Source organism: Vicugna pacos, unplaced genomic scaffold (genome assembly GCF_048564905.1).
Source record: "Vicugna pacos unplaced genomic scaffold, VicPac4 scaffold_65, whole genome shotgun sequence".
Taxonomy (NCBI): Eukaryota; Metazoa; Chordata; class Mammalia; order Artiodactyla; family Camelidae; genus Vicugna; species Vicugna pacos.
The window spans coordinates 1305225-1326676 of NW_027328746.1; the positions used below are offsets into that span (position 1 = coordinate 1305225).

Here is a 21452-nt window from a genome sequence, read left to right on the forward strand (position 1 = left end):
TGCAACTTGCCATCTCTACATAAGTGCAGAAGAGCTAACATCCTTAAAGATCAGAGCCCAGAGAATAGGCTCTCCTGGATATTTCAGGCTAAAAGCAACTTTCTTTTACAAAAGTGCAGAGTTAGCAAGTCTGAGCCTAGAAAACAGGGCACAGGTTTAAAGCCAAAGAGACACATATAACATGGAGTCAAATTTGTTCTTTTCTATTACAATTTCTTTTTCCACCTCATAAATAAATTTAGTAAGATACATGAGCAATTATTTTTTTATTTTTGATTCTTAATAACGGATTATTGGGCCAAGTACATTTTTGTGAGCAGGGATGCTTTGTTTGCCTTGGGGTCACAGCAAAGTCTTGATGGGGGTGGTCGACCCTGCAATATATCTGATACCCCTTGAGTGTTAGTGAGGGTCCCCCTAATCAGGGGCTCTCTTCAGGAACCAGCATATGGGCATTGACCTCTGAAGACCTCTTTTTTAGAGGCAGGAATTTTTTTCAGTTACTGTGATTGAAAAATCACTCTAGCTGGGGAAAATTAGGGAATAAAGGAAGAGGAAAAGGGCTTGGAGTAGAGTAGAAGAGAAGGACAGAAGATCAGGGTGCCTGGGGGCTTGGCAGCGGGGCCTCGGGAGAGAGAGGAGCAGAGGTGGGGAGGGGCCCGGCTCCGGAACCAGCTACTGCACCTGTCCCCACGCCCAAGCCACACAGCTTTTAATTGGCCCAGGACACTCTCCTGTCTGGATGTCACCCTGGGCAGAACCTTGAGAATCGAAGGTAAGTGGTGGGCAGCATTCACCTGGGGGGTCACTGAGGACTTTGGTCAAGTCCACAGTGCCTTTTCTGGTCATGTGACTTCACTTGTCCTTTATTTCAGGATCTGAGACGCAGGAGCAAGGAACTCAGGGAGAGATCCAGGAAGACATCTGACAGTTTTAAGAGACGACAGTCACAGCGACACGGGGAGAGGAGACACTTGCAGCAAGGTAAAATGACTTCACAACTATTGCATCAGAGCTGCAGGTGTGAGAGAGCCTAAGCCTGCCTCAGAGTGCAGGGGACAAGCGGAAAGGAATGGTAAAATTTCCACTGACAATTGAAATTTTGTTAAATAGCCTGCTACTGTTAATTGTATCACTTGAATGTACGCAGGTGTATTTCTGTGAGCATTTATAGGTTCACACAACCCCACCAGCCCCTCTTGACCCCTTCGGGGATGGGCTTTCTCAAGCACAGTGCCCCTCCTGCTTGGGAGGGCCACGCTGCGGGTCCTCGCCTGGGGCCGGGCTGCCGCAGGGCACTGAGTCCCCGAGGCACGGCCTGCGAGTCACGACAGGAACATCTCTGCTCTTGCCTGAGGTCCTCCTTTTCCCCCTACAGTGTAAGAATGCCGGTGACTCAGTTAGAAGCATGCTTCTAAGCTGTCCATGTCCTTGCCATCCAGAAGCGGAGCCTGGAAGCTTCCGAAATTCTCCAGAATGCGGTTTACATTCACCTTCGACAGGTGAGTGTATGTCCTTTTACAAGTGGAGGAATTTCTGTAGTTTTCCTGGAACTTACTCACCACTAGTCCATCTGATTTTTCCGTGCTAGGATTCAGTATGGCATGCTAAAAATTCTGGAGTCAGATCTTGAAACCCTGATGAAGAGGATTATTTTTTTTATTTCTTTATATGATAGTATTTTACTTTCAAAATTCAGAGTTTTCGGTTCTTTTAGGAATTTTTTCGGGAGTTGGAGAAACAACTTTGCTCTTACCATCTTTGTGACCTGTTGCTATATGCCTCTCACCTTTCTTCTGTCACTTGTGAGGCGGTTCCATTTGTGACCCTGTGCTGGTTGTTCATGTTATAAAACATAAAGTCTGTAAAAGTACAGTCCCTTTTACTCCGAAGACATTCCACAAATACTACTTAAATCTGGGTGTGGTTTTAAGAAGACAGAATCATTAGCACATGTACTTGCAGGTTGCTAGTGCAAAATCCCCAAGTCAAAACTCTAGCTCAACATCTAAAATCTTTCTAATCTACATTGGATTTGGATGGATAAGTGAAGCACTTTACTAAGTACTCAAGACCAGGTTTAGAATACAGGCTGGTGTAGCTCAGCAGGTCCTCCCAAGCTGCCGCTCTGCCAGAAGGTGGGGCCGAGGGGAGAGGGCGGGTCCTGCCCTCCCTGAGCTGACAGTTTCACGGCAAAGACCTTAATCAGGTGAAGAACTTGGAGTTTCTTCTAAGAACAGTGGGTTTGAAAAGAGTCCTACAAGCGCGGGAGTGACACAATCCCATTTGTCTCAAGTAGGGGAGAGCGGCTGTGGGGCCACTTGGGAGACTTGTGAGTCCAGGTGAGCAGTGTTGGTGGCTTCCACTTGAGCGGTGTGACGGTCAGTGGGTAAAAGCGAACAGATTGAAAGCATGTTTAGATGGTAAAAAGGAAAGGATGAATGCTGTCTGTGAAGGTAGGATGGAGTAAGGCCCAGGTTTCTGGGTGGATTAATGAGGTAAATGATGGTCCTGCTGTGCTCTGAGGAGGGGAAGCTGCAGAGGGAGTTCTGGGGAAAAGTGATGAGTTCAGCTGTGGGTAAAGTGAAAGGCTGTTAGATGTGTGGTCTGGGAGCTCAGGTGAGAGCCAGTAGTGAGTAAGAAGAGGGGAGAGAGACTTTCAAATCATTTTGTCTTGTGAACGTACAAATAAGTATGAGTAATGACACACTTAACAGCTCTATATTCTGGATTTGAAGCCCAGTAACATTTTGCTATATTGAGTGCAGAGGTTCTTAAATTTTTTTAATATAAATATAAAAAATAGAAACAAAATAGTGGAGTTAATGAACATCTTAGACTTGATATGTGTCCTTGAATGTATTTTGATACCTCATCTGTTTATAACCATAATCTACAAAAAGTTAGCTTGTTTAGCATAAGAGTTAAAGAGAGGGACGTGACACACACTGTTGGGGGTTGAAGCTGATCTTCTTGGGCAAATTATGCAGCCTCTCTGTGCCTTAGTTCCTCTTCTGTGACTGCCCCCGGGCCGCTCATCACAGTTGATTTCCTAGACTAGATGTTGGGAGGGAGGCTGCTGAAGGCAGTAAGAAGAGGCATCTGCTAGGGATACTGAAGAGACAGACAAAGACAGATTAAAGCTGATAAACTGAGTACAAATACCCTCAAAAAAGAAAGAATCCCGCAGTGTTTTGAGCCACTTAGCGTAAGGGAAACAAAATCACGTGGACCCAAAGCTCTTGAGCATGTGAGTATTGTGGGTGGGAAGGTGTCATCAGAAAAGGGTTGAGAAGAGGCCTTTTTGTTTCCCTTGACGTTTCCAGTAAGGGTGGGGAGCAGAAGCGAAAACCCCCCGCTTCACAGTGGAAGCTGCTGTTTTGTGCGAAACTGACCAAAGGTTGGAAACCAGTCATCAGCGGTGCTGGCAAATGAAGAGACTTCTGGATTGGGTGGGGCACTTGCTGTGACTTCCAGGTGAGCTGCTGGCTGCGGTCTGTGAGGCGGGCAGTAGGTTTGCAGGGTGACCCGGGCATAATCCCTGGCTCTGAGGCTGCTGGTCTGACTAGCAGACCTGGGCACCCACAGTCCTAATGGGGCAGCTCGGGATGTGGCCTGGGACACCTGCCGTGCTGAGGGCGAGAAGAGGGCTCCCCTGAGGGAGTGTCCCTGTGGAGAGTGGGAACGTGTTCCTGCAGGGGAGGAAGAGCCTCTGAGAAGGGGGCCGGATGCACAGGCAAGACAAGCCTGAGCACGGAGGGTTTGGGGAGCCGGAAGTCATACAGTGGCCAGAGCAGCCTTGGTCCTGAGAGACTGGAGGGAAAAGATGCTGAAAATGCAGGCTAGGGTCAGACCCTGTGGTGGGTTATGAGTGACAGTAAAGGACTGGTCAGGCAGGCACGAGAGAACCCTGTGGGCGTCCCAGCTGGGGCGTCACGCCGGAGGGAGGAGCAGAGTTATAGACTTTGCCACTTATTAGCTGTGTGACTTTGAGCAATATCACCGCACCTCTCTCTCTATATATCTTCATCTGTAAAGTGACAGAGTGACAAGCTCGTGTCGTCAGAAGGCTTAGTTTAGCTCTGATCCTCTTTGTCCAGTCCTGTCAGTGCTGCCCTGCAAGGTTCTGCAGCGGCTGCTCTTACCCTGACATGGGAGGGCGTAGAGGGACATTGTAGCACACGAGGGCAGGAGGGGGGTGCTTTAAAAGCAGACATGTAGCCACCTGCAGCTGCAGACCGGCAGGCAGTTTGGTTGACGGTCGTGGAGAGGACTTTGGAGGCCTTAGCATCGTCTTAAGACTTGTTTTCCCTTGGGGACCGGATTTGCCTTCGCAGATTAATGTTGAAGATTTGGGCTTCTGGCAAAGCTGTTTTCAGAGATGGGTATATACGTAACATATCGTATGAAATAAAATGCTTTTATTTAAATTGTGGGACTTTGCAGCTGTTGGGAACAGCTCTGTTGGCCTGGTCTCCACGGAGGACACTAGGGGTCAGCAGAGCGTGCGGGAGGGCAAGCAGCCCACAGTGCTGCTGCGGGGGATTCTCCCCAGCACGGCGCTCTGTTGAGTTGACTCTTCTCTGAGTTTGGTTGCCAGACGAGCAGACAGCAAAATAATGAGTTCCGGTGGGATTGTATAATAACAGGAAGAAAGAGGAACCCACAGTTTTTCAGGACTAGAACATGCTTTTGGTTCCTGATCCAGTGTGTTCCATTACAGAATTGATGAGTTGTGTCAATTCTGGGACTTGATTGAAATAAACGTTCAGCCTAAAAGTTCAGAGTTATGTTTTATTTGGCGGGAGGGCTTGAGCCGGGATGACAGCCTCTCAGATCGCTCTGAGGGACTGCTCCCTAGAGGCAGGGGAGGAGCTAGGATATATAGGAGCTTTACAACAAAGACCAGGTAGTTGGAACAATAAAAGATTGCTTGTTATCTAAAGAAAGCCAGGTATCTCAAGTTCAAGAATTTAGTGCTTTTCTATGTATGGGAGGAAACAAACATATGGGTCATTGAATTCATTCCTTTGGCAAGCACCTAGCTATCTAGGGCCAGTATCCTGTCCTTTCTTATTCTGAGTCTGCTCAGAGGGCACCATTGTGAGTGGCTGCAGAGGCTGGGCTGCAGGCCTGTCCTGGCTGGGGGGTGGCGGCAGCCGCTGGTTACTTGGTTTCAGCATTCTTTGTTTACGGTTGCAGTATTTTCACTCACATTGTTTTATTTTCGTTCACAGACTGATTATGGATAATCTGCAACCTTGGAAAGCAACCGAGATGGAATTACTGCAGGTACCTTCTACATTAATAAGCCGTGTGCAAACATAAACAAGGAGGAAGCATACAAAAGGATTTGGTGGTGTAGGGAAGGGTTTCTGCACATTACAGGTGAAGGCAAGGCAGAATTCCTCTTCTTTGTGGGCAGGGACGTGAGTCCACCTTTCTTTTCTGTAGTGGTTTCTGAGAACAGTTTATGGTAATTGATGAACATTGATAAACGGTGGCACACATTGCATTTAAGAGCTGGCCGGCTGGAAACTTGTGTATTGGACAGGTGGATTTCATAGGCAAGAGGTCAGGTGGATGGGAGAGAGATGGAGCCCAGGCCTGGGCCCAGATTCAGGTTTAAGTCGCCATTTCCTCAACATAGGTCCTTGGACTAGAATGTAACCTCTCTTAACCTGTTGGTGAATCTGTGAAATGGGCATGATAATATTCGTTTATTCCTGGGATTGTTGTAAGTTGTAAAGAGTATTATAGCACACATGAGGCACTTAACACACTTAGCAGTGTTCACTGTGTGTGGCCGCCCCGCTTGGCGTGTGTCAGAGCCGTAAATGCAGCATGTGTCTATTGAGGATGCACTGGTAGCCCCTTGAATAGGTTGTGAATTTGGTGATTTCCTTTAATACTTGTAACTCTGTGTGTCATGGGCAGTTATTTTCATGGACAGATGAGGAATCTCAGGGTAAAGAAGACTGTAATTTGCCCAAAGTCAGACCACAATTTTGGGTGCTGTGGCCTCAGTTCAGCATGGGCCCCTGGGACTTCTGCCCACTCCGTTCAGCACCAGAGCCAGATGTGGGGTCGGCTGTCACCCAGCCCAGAATACCCAGCAGGAAGCGAGACACCCCTGGCCCTGTGCTGCTTGAGCAAAAACTCCGGAGAGGCAGTTACAAAAGGGATAAACATAAAAAACAGATGACTGCAAACTGTGGTCAGCTCTGAGAAGAAAGGAACACGTCTCACCGTGCAGAGCTGGGAGCTTTCCCGTCGGGGCTGCTCTGGGGGCGTTCATCTCAGCTAAACAAGCTCTGCTCCTGCACCAAGGCAGGAAGGCTTGGCGCGTGTGACCAGGTAGACTGGGCCTCGTTGATCATACTCATTCCCCATTAAGCGGCAGCTGTCACGGGCACTTACCTAGTAAACAGATGTCGGCCACAATCATCACGCACTTTGCTCTGTAGTTTTATTGGCCTCACGTTTGAGATGAGGTAATCGAAGCTGGGGAGTTTGCTGCATGCCCGTGATTACCTTGGAAATACCCCCACTGGTCTTTCAACCTAGACTGGTGTGGCTGTCATGTCCCAGCCCTGTGAATGGCATCGTGTAGCTTCTCCCAAGTGGCCCAAATGACTGACATTGATTTTCTTAATTCGTAGGAAATGGTATGTGACAATAAGAGAAAAAGGTTGTAAGAAACTGTTTGGAAAACTAGAACAAAATCCAATTCTTCCCCAGCTGGGGGAGCGTACCCTGTGTCACTCACCCCCCTCACTGCCTGGCACCTCCTCCCTGCCGACCCCGTGTTCAGAAGCCACTCTGAGCCTTTGAAGAACATTTTGTCTCATGACACTGTTGACTAGGACCTGCGAACTCTCTGTCCCTGGTTAACTCTCTCTTCAAAGCCATTTAAATTTTATGCAGGCTCCTCCGCTCAGATGTAAGAATAGCCTCTTTAAACATCTTGATGCAGCTCCTTAATGAAGATCTTTCGAAGGAAACATAGCCAAAACCTGGAATGTATGCACATAGTGACTGTAAACCCAGCACTTTGTGAAGATCAGAATCAGAGGGGTGGGAGACTCAGGAAAGGCTTTTTTAAGGTAGCAAGGGGAAAGTGAAAGGACGCAGGCTGTGTGAGACTGAAACATCTCGGTCCCAGCCAGCAAGGCACCTGCGTTCAGGATGGTGTGTGGTGAGAGCAAAGTTCTCACAAAGAAAGAAGTGGTGGGATGGGATGGAGGACAGTTAGGTTCTTTACTGTGGAAGGAAAACGTGGGCTGAACATTTCCTGGTTGAACAAGAGGACTGTGACCTGATGTGCTTGTATTTTGCAGAGAAGGGTTTTGTGGGGTCAGCCTAGGGAGAATGTTCTCTGGCTGGGAAGTCGTCACAACAGGGAACCACAGAGAACTGGGCAGACCCCAGGGCCCCTGCTGGGCGAGGGGCTGCCCTCCAATTCAAGCCCTTGGGGCTGTTCTGTCCCTTAGCTGGGTCCTCAGAGCTCCCTTCACTGGGGACTCAGAGCACCCTTCACTGGGGACTCAGAGCTCCCTTCACTGGGGACTGAGAGCTCCCTTCAAAACCCAGTCACGTTGATACAAGAAAAAACACTTGGGGCATGAGAAGGGCTGTGTCTCAGGCTTTGGTTGAGCCCCTGGGATGTGCCCCGCCACATGTTGTTCCTTGGCTTCATGCAGGAAAGTATTCAAGAGCAAGCAAGCCACTGTTGAGTAAAGGTAGATTTATTCAGAGAGATGCATTGAAAGGCAAGAGAAAGGCCACGAGGTGTGGGGTAGGGTGCTCAGATTAAAAGTAGGTACACACCCCACAGACAGAGTGTGGGCCTTCTCCGAAGAGGGAGAGAGAGGGGTGACCGCGAGGCGGCGCTGTGCTGCTGGTTTTCATGGGCTTGGTGGCTTCATATACTAATAAGTAGAAGGACCAGCCTAAGGGCAAGGGGATGGAATTCCCAGGGAGTTGGCCATTTCCCACCCTTTGTCCTTTTGTGGCTAGAATTGGGACTGCCAAGGTGCCTGGGCGCGTGTTATTCACCATGGTACTATTACAGTGGGTGTATAATGAAGCTCAAGATCTGCTAGAAGTTTAATCTCTTCTTCCTGAGCCTCAAGGCCTATTGGGGGTTGAATCCTTCACCATTTTGGTGTTAATTGCTGTGGCCTTCCTTGAATGGCTGTGCTCTGACCCCTTCCATCCTGTCTCACTGTGATGACACAGAGAGAGCAAAGGCGGGGCCCTATCTCTGCTCCTGCATTTAACAGGGGAGCGGTGGGGTGGGCTGAGGATGACTCTGAGTGGTGAGAAGGATGTTTCAGATTTTCGCACATGGGACATTGGGACCTGCCAGCAGCCACCGCAGATTTATCTCACGGGCATTATCGCTTGTGTCACTCATCTTTTTCTATGTTCCTTTTTTTTTTTTTTAAGTATTTAATCTAAATTTAATATCAGGTTTTTTAGGAAAGAAATTCCTGTTTTTCTCTTCTTTGGGGCTCTTTTTGGGGGCTAGGTAATTATGTGTATTTATCTGTTAGTGGAGACCCTGGGGCTTGAACCCAGGACCCCGTGCATGCTAAGCACACGCTCTACCACTGAGCTCTACCACCTGCCCCGTCATCTTTTTCTTTTTGCTTTACCTGCCAAGAATCTTACAGCTGAATTTCTAGTCGGCCTTTAACACTTACCCTGAATTCATGGCATCCATTTTTATGACTTTACCTCTCCCTGGTTTCATTTAAGTATTGAATCTCCATTTTCTCTTCACTATCACTTTTGTCTTTTTGTTGTTATGGTTGTTAAGCTGTGTTTTAAAAATTGTTTAATTTCCCTTTTAGCAGGAGGCTGAAATTAAATATATATGTAAAACAACTTATCACACTTAAATGCTTTTATACATTCTAAGCTGTTTAGTAGTTACTTAAAAACTGAATTGAATATTAAAGTGATAAGATTTTTAAATTATTTTTAACTTTTTATAAAGGTATAGCTGATTTACAATATGATATAAGTTTCAGGTGTACAATAGATGTTCCATTTATAGTTATTTTAAAACATTGGCTGCATTCCCTGTGTTGTAAGAAACATCCCTCTAGCGTGTTTACGTTACATGTAGCAGTTTGTATAAGAAAGTTGGGTAATGCAGAGTCAGGGGTGTGGTTGTGTCTGAGCCAGGTTCACGGTCACCCTGCCTGTCAGAGCCCAGGCCCTCACTCCTTTCTGCAGGGGAGTGAGTGGAGGCAGCTCTCATCAGCGCTGGCACCACCCTCTGAGTGGCAGTGACAGCAGTGACTGTGGACATGCAAAGTGTTGTTCCAGGAGCTTTACAAGCATTTCTTCATTTAATATTTAAAGCCCTCCTGTGAGGAATCGTTTTATGTTTTTAATGAATAATACACTTTATTTTTATTTTGATAGACTTCAAACTTCCGGAAAATTTACAGGAGTATTACAATGAACACTTAGACACACTTCACCTAAAAGGGCAGTATTTGTCCTTTTGTGTCTGGTTTATTTAAGCATACTGTTTCAAGGTTCATCCATGTAATAGCGTGAAACAGTAATTTATTCTTTTGGTTTAATAGTACCTTTTATTTTTTTTTTTTGTTTTCGGTCTATTTTAAAATAATTTCATTGAAGTCTACTCAGTTTATAATGTTGCGTCAGTTTCTTGTTTACAGCACAACACTTCAGTTATATAGGAACATACCTGTATTCATTTTCATATTCTTTTTCAACATAAGTTACTGTAAGATATTAAATATATTTCCCTGTACTCTACAGTATAAACTTGCTGTTTATTCTATACATAGTCAGTATCTGCAAATCTTGAACTCCCAATATATCCGTTCCCACACCCTCTCCCCTCTGGTAACCATAGTTTGCTTCCTATGTCTCTGTGCCTGTTTCTGTTCTGTAGATAAGTTTGTCTTTATTTGTTTTGTTTTGTTTGTTTTGTTTTAGATTCCACATATGAGCGATCTCATATGGTATTTTTCTTTCTCTTTCTGGCTTACATCTCTTAGAATGACATTCTCCAGATCCATTCATGTTGCTGCAAATGGCATTATTTTATTATCTTTTATGGCTGAGTAGTAGTCTATGGTATAAATATACTACAACCTCTTTATCCAGTCATCTGTCAGTGGACATTTAAGTTGTTTCCATGTCTTGGCTATTGTAAATAGTGCTGCTGTGAACATTGGGGTTCAGGTGTCTTTTTGAATTAGGGTTCCTTCTGGGTATATGCCCAGGAGTGGGATTGCTGAGTCATATGGGAAGTCAATTTTTTGTCTTTTGGGGAATCTCCATACTCTTTTCCACAATGGCTCCACCAAACTGCATTCCCAGCACAGTGGAGGAGGGTTCCATTTTCTCCACAGCCTCTCCAGGATTTATTGTTTGTGAACTTTTGAACGATGGCTATTCTCACTGGTGTGAGGTGATACTTGATTGTAGTTTTGATTTGCACTTCTCTGATAATGATATTGAGCATTTTTTCATGTGCCTTTTGGCCATTTGTAGGTTTTCATTAGAGAAATGTTTGTTTACGTCTTCTGCCCACTTTTGGATTGAATTGTTTGTTTTTCTTTCTTATCAAGTGTAAAAGCTGTTTATGAATTCTGGGAATTAAGCCCTTGTCAGTCTCATTTATTGCAAATATTTTCTCCCATTCCATAAGTTGTCTTTTTGTTTTGCTTATTGTTTCCTTTGCTGTGCAAAAGCTTGTAAGTTTAATTAGATCCCATTTGTATATTTTTGCTTGTATTTCTATTGCTTGAGTAGACTGTTCTAGGAGAACATTGCTGAGATGTATGTCAGATGTTTTGCCTATGATTTCTTCTAACTGGTTTATAGTGTCTTGTCTACATGTTTAAGTCTTTAAGCCATTTTGAATTTATTTTTGTCTATGCTGTGAGGGAGTAGCCTAACTTCATTGATTTACATGCAGCTGTCCAGTGTTCCCTACACCATTTGCTGAAGAGGCTGCCTTTACTCCATTGTATGTTTTCACCTCCTTTGTCAAAGTTTCAATGACCAAAGGTTTTTGGGACTATTCCTGATAATTTTGTTTATCCATTCATTGATGGATGGATATTGTTTATAACTTTTGGCTACTCCGAATGATACTGCTATTAAAATTGATGTGCAAATTTTGGTGAGAATATGTTCTCATTCTGTTGGCTGTACAGTTGGCCCACCATATCTGTAGTTTCCACTTCATGGATCCAGATGGCTGATTGTAAAGGGACTCGAACATCCTTGGATTATGTAATCCAGGGTGGGCGTTTCCTGAAACCAACCCCCTGAGTATACTGAGGGATGACACTATATGTAAGAGAAGAATTGCTGAACCATATGATAACTCTAACCTTTTGAGGAAACACCAGACTTTTCCAAAGAATCGGCACCATTGCCCCTTTCCAACGGCTGCGTATTGAGCGTTCCCATTTCTCTGCCTCCTGACCGACACTTGTTATTGTCCATGTTTTGATTATAACCATCCTATTGGGTGTAAAATGAGATCTCATTTTGATTTTGATTTGGCTAGTGATGCTGAGCATCTTTTCATATGCTTATTGGCCAATTGTGTATCTATTTAAATCCTAGGCAAGTTTAAAAATTGGGTCGAATACCTTTGCATTGGTCAGATGTAAGCATTTGTTTTATATCCTGGATACTAGTCTGTTATTAGATATAAGCTTTGCAAAATTTTTCTCCTCTTCCTCAGATTGTCGTTTCACTTTACTTTTTTTAAACATTAAAACAATTTCTTTATAGGGGAGGTAATTAGGTTTGTGTTTTTGTTTGTTTGTTTGTTTGTTTGTTTATTTATTTTGCCAAGCACTCACTCTATCACTTGAGCTACCCACTTCCCCTTTCATTTCACTTTCTTGATGATATCCTTTGTAACAAATGGTTTTAAGTTTGATGAAGTCCAGTTTACCTTTTTTTTTTTTTTTATCACTTGTGCTCTTGGTATTGTATCTAGGAAAGCATAGTCTATCCTAGGACCACAAAGATTTATACTATGTATTCTTTTAGAAAGCTTATAAGTTAATTTTTACGTTTCTGTCTGTGATCCATTTTGAATTAATTTTTATTTGTTATATATAATAGGAGCGTCCAGATTCCAGATTCATTCTTTTGCCTGCAGATACCCAGGTGTGTCTGCACCATATGTTGAATAGACTATTCTTTCAATGGAGTGTTGCTGGCACCCTTGTGGAAAACTGACCTTAAATGTAAGTTTCCCCCCCCTGGATTTTTTATTGTGTCTCATAGATTTATGTATCCAAACTTATGCCAGTACCATAATGACTTGAGTACCTTAGATTTGTAGTAAAGTTTAAACTGAGTCCTCCAACTTTGCTCTTCTTTTCCAAGAATGTTTTGGCTGACCTGTGTCCCTTGTATTTCCATATGAAATTTGGGATCAGTTTTTCAATTTTTGCAAAGAAGTCAGCTGGAATTCTGATAGGGATTCCATTGAATTTGTAGATCACTTTGGGGAGTCTTAACATTTTTAACAATATTGTCTACCATTCCATGAACATGGGATGTCTTCCATATATGTAGATCTTTTAAATTATTTTTGGTGATACTTCAAATTGTTCAATGTACAAATCTTGTAAATTTTTGTTAAATGTATCTCTCATTTTATTTTTAATGCTGTTGTAAATGGAAAGGCTGAGCTTCTTAAGGGTGGTACTCTATATCAATTTGTTTATTTCTAGGATTCCTACACAGCAAATACACTAGGTTTATATTTGCCACATAAATCTATCCACAACTCTTCCCTCCTGCGTGTTATAAGAAACCAAGACCCAGGTTAAGCTACCTGAACACCTATGTGGAAGTGAGAAATGAGACCCTTGGGTGGGGCACAGGGCAGATGATACTGAGAGCTTATTCAGGATGGCACTATCTTAATTTCTTTTAAACAACCCTTTCAGTGTATTTAGTCAGATACATTAAGAACATGCCCTTTTGATGTGCAGAGGAGCTAAGACTATCATTTTCAAACAATTTCTAGTGAGAGCGTTGTACTTGAAAACTAATTTGCATCAATCTTTGAAGATTTATGTTTCAGGAGCTTTGACTAAAGAACAACTGTCTTTATTCAATAACGACAACTAAATGCTCAAACAACATGTAACAGTTTGAGCAAACTGCCCCCACCACGTTGTGCTGGTTGGCTGTAGCTGTAACTGGAGTCAGCGCTTACCTCTCCCAGGACGCTTGTGCTGATCTGCTCAAAGGGGTTCGTCCAACAGTTTGTCTGTAGTCTGTTGGACAAAGCCATAAAACATTGATTTAAGTTTGCTGGAATGGAATCTATTCTTATTAATATTAAGTAAGCACATATTGAGTGCTTACTGTATGTTGGGAAATGTCCCTCAGACTCACATGAATATTATTTCTCTTAACCCTCACATATTTCCTTGTTATTCACACTTTACAGATACAGAGACTGAGGATTAGGTCTTCTCTCTTTTGGGGGGAGCTCATTATCAATGACTGGAAGTTGGAAGGAAAAAGATATTGGTTCATCCTGGGAAAACATTTTTCTAAGAGTCAGCATTGAAGAGGGTGACCACTGAAGAGGGTGACCACTGAAGAGGGTGATCATTGTTCGAGTGAGACGAGCCCCGGGTTGTATGGAGTCAGCATCCTTGTCCTGGACACGGCACGTGTAGAGCTGCGTGGTGGTGAGGCGGCGCGGCCACTCAGGGAACGCGGATGCTGGCCATTGGTCTGTGCTCAGGCCCGGCGGGGCTTTCTCCTAAGGGCAGTGGACCGTCATTGACATTTAAAGTAGGGGAGTGGGGTGCTCTCGTAGATCACTTTTGTGCTTGTAGAATGCTTGTAAACATTTAGTAGGCTCGGCAGGAGGTGATGTGATGAGTCAGAGTAGGGTGGCTGCGAGGTGTAGCAGTGTTCAATTTTCAAGTGGTTTTCAGTCCCAGGTTTGTGGCTCAGTAGCCTTGTCACTTTGGACGACGCACTCAAGGAAGTGAAACAATTTATCTAATCAATTGAAGCAGTGGTGTACCCACTTCCCAGGTCTGTTGTGTGGATCCAGTGTGATAACATGTGTACAGTGTGCAGCGTGGTCCCCAGCGCAGAGTCAGTGCTTAGTGAGTGCCAGTGAGTACCTGGTAGGACAGGTGTGGGTGGTGGGACTCGGTGACTGAGGAAATCTGAGCCCTGAAGGAGGGGTGCAGGCACATCTATGAGTGATGGGCCTGAGGTGGGAGAGGCAGGGAGACCTTGCCCCCCGACAAGGGGCCCTGGGCAGGACGGCTATTGGAGGAGCACCGTAAAGTCAGCTCTGTGCAGGTGGAGTTGGAGGTGCCCTTGAGACATCTAAGTGCAATGTCACGAGCTCGCAGAGGAGGTCTGGACCCGGGCTGTGCATTTTCCTATAATCTCGATCCCTGAGGATGCCGAGGTATTGATCCCTGAACGTGAAGACGTACTTTACAGGACAAGTGAATAGTAGTATCATCTCTGTCATCAGAGCTCACGTCTCTTTATTCATCACTCACTTTGCTAATTGGGTACTTACAGAGCTCACTTCACCGTCCTCCCCTGGGCTCAGGCTCCACAGTAAAGAGCTGGTGAGCCTCCCTCTTTTCCAGAAGAAGACACATTTATCTGGTAGCCTTCTATACCTCGCCAGACTTAGAATTTTAGTTTGTTGTTTTAATTCTATTTTCTGTTGGCCATCTCCTGACAGGAGAGAAGTTTTACCTCATGGTCATGTTTCAATTAGCTGTTACTGAGAATTGCTGATCTGACCCATAGTGTATGTATTCTATTAACTTTGTAGAGTTCTTATCATTTTTCTGTCTTTGCCCTTTAATTCTGTTTGCCCCTTCAAGATTCTATCCTATTTGGGGCCTTTATTTTTTTTAATTAAAAAAGTCTGTTAGCAGTTAAGAAAACAAAAGAAAAGAAAAAATGTACAGGATGCCTAAATTTAGAAAATACCTAGTGTGTTTTCTGTCTCGGCAATGGAGGGTTCTAGAAACTCGTGAAAACCTTCACTACACAAGTTCCTAAAAATGCTGATTAAGAAGTAAAACCTTCCTTCCTCATCTTTCAAGCTGCAAAGTTAATTGTCAAGAAAGTGAGGGGAACTCCTCAGAAGCCAAGACAAACCAGAAAGCAGGGATTCTGGGAGGTAAGGGAGCCTTAGAAGCCCTGGGGGGCCGGTTGGCTCCTGAGCTGAATTTCAGTTGCCCTGACAGGAGGGCAGGAGGTGAGCCCCAGGCCTCTCACACTGGGAGTTGGATGGCTGATCCTATGTAAGGCCAAGCACATCCTGAGAAGCCTGCTTTACTAAAGGGTGAATTAGAAAAAAAGAGAAAAACAAAACATTCCTCAAGGCAAGAAAGAAAGGAAAGTGAATTTTGTTGGAAGAGGGGAAAAATAACAAATCCAAAATAAGGATATAGTTTAAAGCTGTTCTGGCATGAGAGTGACCACAAACTCCTGGCAGAAAATCACAGCTCCTCCCGGAATGAGAAGTTGTGTTTTGAATGAATCAGTGGACAGCCATTCCGAAAAAGGCCTCCAGAGTCTTCTGGATCAAGATACTGGACCCAAACACCTCTCTTCCAAGGTCTCATTTAAATAACCAGAAAGGTTTTAAAGGATAGAAGCCATAATCATAGTTCTATTTATTGTCATTACTATTTGCTAGGAATTCAGAGGTGACTATGGAGTTGTCTCCTCTTTTATGGACCTTACTTTCTGTTTGACATAGTTGGGGAGCTGGGTAGAGGGAGGTGTTAGTCTGTTGCAATTAGCCAGGAGAGGAGATTAAGAAAGCAGTGAAGGGTGGGTGACATTTTTTGCTGAGGACAGTCCTGTTCAGTTGGCTTTTAATTGCAGGCTCGATGAGTTGTCACTGGAGAAAATTGATCTTACGGAAGATGGACTTAACTCAGGCCTCTTCAGAATGGACAAGTGAACCTGGAAAAAGACAGTCAAATCTGTGCAGACATTAAAGTCCACGTGAACGTGCTGTATCCCTGAGCCAAAGATAGGGCAAGTAGGCAGCCCTTCTTGAGGACAGAGGAGTGTTTTTTAAGGTTCTCCAAGAATGAATCCCAGGGAACCGAGATGGCCAGTTGTCAAACTATGACTTTGCTCTTTGGACGGTGTACCCACCAAGGGTATTGGCCGTTTATAGGTTTTCATTTCTCTTTAATACATGTCAGGTGATGATGACGTGGGCACAAGCGTTTGACACCTTGTCGAGGTGACTTTGGGTACCTGCCTAGAAGCGCGTGCACAGCTGCGGCTGCGTCGTACATCTTGCCGCCCATCCCGTTCCCCGGCTCCGTGATCACGGCAGAGTGGCTCCTTGTTGACCTGCCCGTCTTCTCTGTGACATTGTAACCCAAAAAAAGACTGGAGCGTAATAGCTTGGCTTTGTTCTTGTCCATCCTTCTCTTCGAATTATGATAACTGATAGTGGACCCAGTTATGTTAGCAGAAGTTCTACAAGTAGGGCTCTCAGTACAAACCTTGTAATCCCCGCTTTGTGATCTAGAGAAGCAAGTTACATTCTTCCCAAATTGTTTTGATGCACTTATGTGGGAAATTGGTGTAAGTTTGAATATGTATTTCCTCTCTGAATCATCATGGCTAGAGATGAATGTGGGTAGACATGGAATGTGTTTTCTGTGTTTGAACTCTATGGTCCCCTAAATTCTCCCCAGCTTTTTAAAGTCATCACTGGAGTGCTACCTCCAGAGTGTCCCAAAGCATCCACCACTGCCTCTTCTTCAGACACTGTGAGTTTCCAAGTTGGAGAAGGCTGCTGGCTGGTGAGGCATTCTCTGGCACATCTCTGGCTGGCTGATGTGGGCTTAGCACCCAAGACTTGGCAGACAGTAACTAACCACGATCACGTCCATTTCTGGAACACTCATGGAGGATCTTAGACCTATGCTAGTGGCATACGTTATTTCATATAGTTTTCCCAAGAATCATAATTAGATTTTATCCCCTGTATTAATAAGGAAACTGTCAAAGCGAGTGACGTGCAGACTTTGGACTGGAACACGGGTCTTCCTGATCCCTGTCTCTGTTCCCTCCCCGGCCTATCCTTCCAGATGGCCAGGAGACTCTTCCTCTGTCTTGAGTTTCCTGCTGATGTTACCACTCTCTTTGTTTCTAGGAGAGGAAAACAAGTCTAAACTTACTTTCCAGTTGGAAATGGAATGGAGAGTTAACGTTGGAAGCCGGGAGAGTCTGTCCTGTGATGAAGTGGTCTCCGAGCCACTTCCACTGGGACGTCACGTCACTGTCTGGGCCCCTTGCTCAGCCTGTGCACAGGTGACAGCGCAGATGTGCCGAGCAGTCCTCCCGGACAGGGCAGTGGGTTGGAAATGAGTTTGGGGATTTGGTTTCATTTCATAGGTTCCTGAGGGTCTTGGCCTGGCACTTCGAGTGGGACCATTCCCTGTCCCACAGGCTTGTGCTCTGGGCCCGTGCAGACCTGACGTGGCCTCAGCCTGAGGCTCAGGACCCGTGGTGAAGCGGAGCATCTTAGTCCAGGGTCTGCTGGAGGCTCTGACACTTGTGGGCCGCGGGACTTTGTCCAGGATGATAATAATTCCTCCCCGAGTTTCAGGTGTCCTTGCCTGTGAGCCGGGGTAGTAATCGTTTCTGAGATGATTGTAATGATTCAGTAAGGGGCGCAGCGTGTGCTGGCAGGTAGCTGCTGCTTAAGGAGCAGAAGTCGCAGTCACTCTGTCAGCCTCTCACTGTGTGCTCTGTGCTTTGAGAAGTTGTGTGTTTGGTGAAAGTCCCGCCCAAAGCCTAGGGTCTAGATGAACTGTTGTTCCTTTAGTTTCCCTTCCTTTTGCTCCTTCCCTTCTCTGCGTCTCATGTGTAGGTAGCAGATTCCTCTGTTTCAGGGAATACATGTCTTTCTAGTAAAAGGACAGGCTGAACGCGGAGAGGTGGGGCCCGGAGGGGGTCTGGAGCGTCTGCACAGCGCTGCTTCCCTGCGTTTCTGCATCCGGTCCTGTCAGTGTACAAAGTCAGCCTTCCTCTTCCTTCCTGTGTCATCGGGTCTCTGTTTTATGGGAAAACCTTTTTTACGTGTCTTTTTTCACTTACATGTTTCGTTCAGATGCTTGTTGCTTTTCTCCCTGTGCTTCAGCGTTCCGAGGAGAGAATTCAGAAGTGCAGCATCCTCTCTGAGCTCTATGAGTTGATCGGCTTCCAATGCAATTCCGCCTTCTTCAAGCGGGTGGCCCCCGTGCAGCGCGTGGCCCCCGGCATCCCGGAGCCTGGCTGGAAGGCCTGCTACCGACTCCTCCTACAGACGCTTCCTGGTTACAGTCTGTCGCTGGACCTGCAGGACTTCAGCAAAGGTGTTGGAACTAAAACATTGCTTCAGTCCCATTAACCACGCCTGGTTTGGGCCCTACTGTCCTGTCTCATCAGGGTGAATTCTGATTCGTGTAGAACAGGGCTCAGCAGACTTTTTTCTGTCAAGGGCTTGGGAGTGAATATTTCAGGGTCTGCAAGCCTCCTGATCTCTGGTGCAGCTTCTCAGCTCTGCTGTTCAGACGCCAGAGCAGCCGGACAATCCACACACCCACAAAGCTTTATTAACAGCGGTGGCTGGGGCTGGATTGGGGGTGTGAACTGCAGTTTGTCCCCACAGCCTCCTCACTATTGACGCCTGCACCAGAGCGTGCACTTGCGACAATGGGTGAACCTACACTGACACGTCATCATCACCCAGATCCCATGCCTGACACTAGGGTTTACACTTGGTGGTGTGCACTCTGTGGGTTTGGACAGATGTACAATGACATGTATCCACCGTCACAGCATCATACAGAGTAGTCTGTCTCAGTGACCCTAAAAATGCTCCATGCTGCACCTCATTCATTGCTCCATCCCCTCTAGCCTCTGACAGCCACTGATCTTTTAGTCTCTGTGCTTTTGCCTTTCCCAGAACACCATACAGTTGGAATCAGACAGTTGCAGAACCTTCCCAGATTGGCTTCTTTCACTTAATAATATGTATTTAAGGTTCCTCCATGTCTTTCCATGCCTTGATAACTCATTTCATTTTAACACCAAATAATAGTCCATTTTCTGGCTGGACCACAGTTTATTTATCCATTCACCTACTGAAGAACAGCTTAGTTGCTTCTGAGCTCTGGTGATTATGAATAAAGCTGCTATTAACATCTGTATGCAGATTTGTGTGTGGACATAAGTTTCCATTTTGTCGAGTAAACACCAAGGGGCACAGTTGCCGGATCATATGGTAGGAGTACGTTTAGTTTTGTAAAAAATTGCCAGACCGTCTTCCAAAGTATCTGGGCCATTTAACATTCCCACCAGCAATGCATGGGAATTCCTGTCGCTCCACGTCCTCACCAGCATTCGGTGCTGTCAGTGTTCTGCGTTTTGGCAGTTCTGACAGGTGTGCAGTGGTACCTCGCTGTTTCAGTCTGCAGCCCCTTGATGACAGATGCTGTGGGGCATGTTTCCATAGACTTCTTTGGCATCTAGGTTTCTTCTATGATGAGGTGTGTGTTCAGGCATTTTGCTCATTTTTTAATCAGGTTATTCATTCTTCTTGTTGAGTTTAAAGAGATTTGGGTATATTCTGGATATCAGCCCTTTATCAGTGTGTCCCTGCCCTTCACCTGCAGCACCAGAGTTGTCCTTTGGGTCTCAGTGGAGTGTCAGCTCTTCAAAGATGTTCCCTGTCTTCCCTCAGCCTAAATACAGTCCTTGTATTTTTCACTTTCATTGACTCATTTTGTTCTTTTTAAATAGCATTTCCCGTAATTTGTAAGTACATTAAAAGAAACGGTAATGATTGAACACTGCCTCCCCGACCAGGCGGTGTGCCCTGTGAGAGCAGAGACCCTGTCCCCACTCACCATGTCCCATGACAGCACATGGCAGATGTGCATGTAAATGTTTGTAACTTGGGGCCAAACCTGATGAGCAGCTATGACGACATGTGTTGGCTAATATTTATTGAATAGAGTTTGTTTCTTGATCTTAATTATTAAATCACATGAATGAAACATGTTTCTTTTGGAAAATAAAACAACAAAGCACACCTCCATGTGATTGGTACTTTCTACTTAGCCTTCTGACCCAGGAGGGGTTGTTCACCATCATTTTGTGGAGGAGGTTGGGGAGGTAAAGTAGGAGAGTGAGATCAAATAAAGTAAAAATGATAACTATCAGCTGGCTTTATTTTCACTAAGACATAAAAGTTACTTTAAACCCTATCTCAGCTGCTGTTCTGTTGTTTTAAACACTTCTCATAGAATTAAATGGAAGCCCACTAAACCCTGAAAGGGAAATTGTGTTCTCAGGATCTGAAAAGTGTTTATGTCTATTTCTTGAGATGCACCTTTTCCCTGCTGGTTACAGAAAGTCGAGGCGGGAACACAGCCGTGCGCTGTGTGTGTCTGCCGGCTTCACGGGCTGCTCACAGTCATTTTCATTTTCTTGTGTTGCAGTGTATGAAGGTTTTCCATCAGACCGTTTGTTCAGCCCTTTCCTGAATGAGGGATTGAATTTTCCACAGGAAATCTTATGAAAGAGAGTGACAAGGCACATGGGTTTCCCAAAAAGCAATAGTTGATGTAATAAACTCTCACACTGGTGAACTTTTTGAATACAAACGGGTTGAAAATTTTATCACTAGGTCATATGCCACAAATCTGTCTTAAGAATAAAAAGATTCAGGTTTTATAGAAGAAGCAGTTTGAATCAAGTAGAAATTATAATTTGTACACTATTTGGTGTTAGAACCTATAATCAGTCTTATCATAATTGCCTGTGGTAGGAACTGGATCATTATTTATTTATTTAAAAAAAATCCACTAGGTGCTATTTGCCCCATTCTTGATGCGGCAGTGCTGAGGTTAGTTAAGTTGGGCCATTTAGAATTCTTTGCTACGTTTTCGGGACATTGATTTCAGCCTCTTTATCTTTTTTAGAATCTCTTATTTTGTGTCTGCCTTTGGTCTTTTGACAACGTGGAAACACTGCAGGGATCTGTCTGTCCCTTTTTTCCTGTCTTTGTGGGAAAAGATTTCTATAAGGCAGACTATTAGGACATTAAGGATTTTATGTGGGGTAAGTTTGGTCAGCTCTAAGGGTTATAATTAATATGTATTAATACTTGCTATTCAGCTAATGTTAGTAAAATTATAAAATAACTTAAGTATACATCAATAAGTATAGTACAAATGTTCAATATCACTAATTATCAGAGAAATGCAAATCAAAACTACAATGAGGTATCACCTCACACCAGTCAGAATGGCCGTCATTCAAAAATCCAAAAATGACAAATGCTGGAGAGGCTGTGGAGAAAGGGGAACCCTCCTACACTGCTGGTGGGAATGCAGGTT

At 44.7% G+C, this 21452-nt stretch overlaps 1 protein-coding gene across 2 annotated transcripts; it reads left to right on the forward strand.

Annotated features, from left to right (window-relative positions):
- Positions 1-501: 501 nt before the first annotated feature.
- Positions 502-18722, forward strand: LOC140694592 (trafficking protein particle complex subunit 9-like). 2 transcript variants are annotated; one of them, XM_072957759.1, is made up of 5 exons: positions 502-775; positions 876-984; positions 1379-1502; positions 5238-5292; positions 18209-18722. In XM_072957759.1, the coding sequence occupies exons 3-5, from the start codon at positions 1426-1428 to the stop codon at positions 18455-18457; spliced, it is 381 nt and encodes a 126-aa protein (XP_072813860.1). In that variant the 5' UTR covers positions 502-775; positions 876-984; positions 1379-1425; the 3' UTR covers positions 18458-18722. The 2 variants fall into 2 exon arrangements, 1 of the variants encoding a protein (XP_072813860.1); XR_012070176.1 differs by lacking the exon at positions 502-775 and adding an exon at positions 3327-3477 and having other exon boundaries at positions 812-984; positions 18209-18466.
- The last annotated feature ends 2730 nt before the right edge of the window (positions 18723-21452 follow it).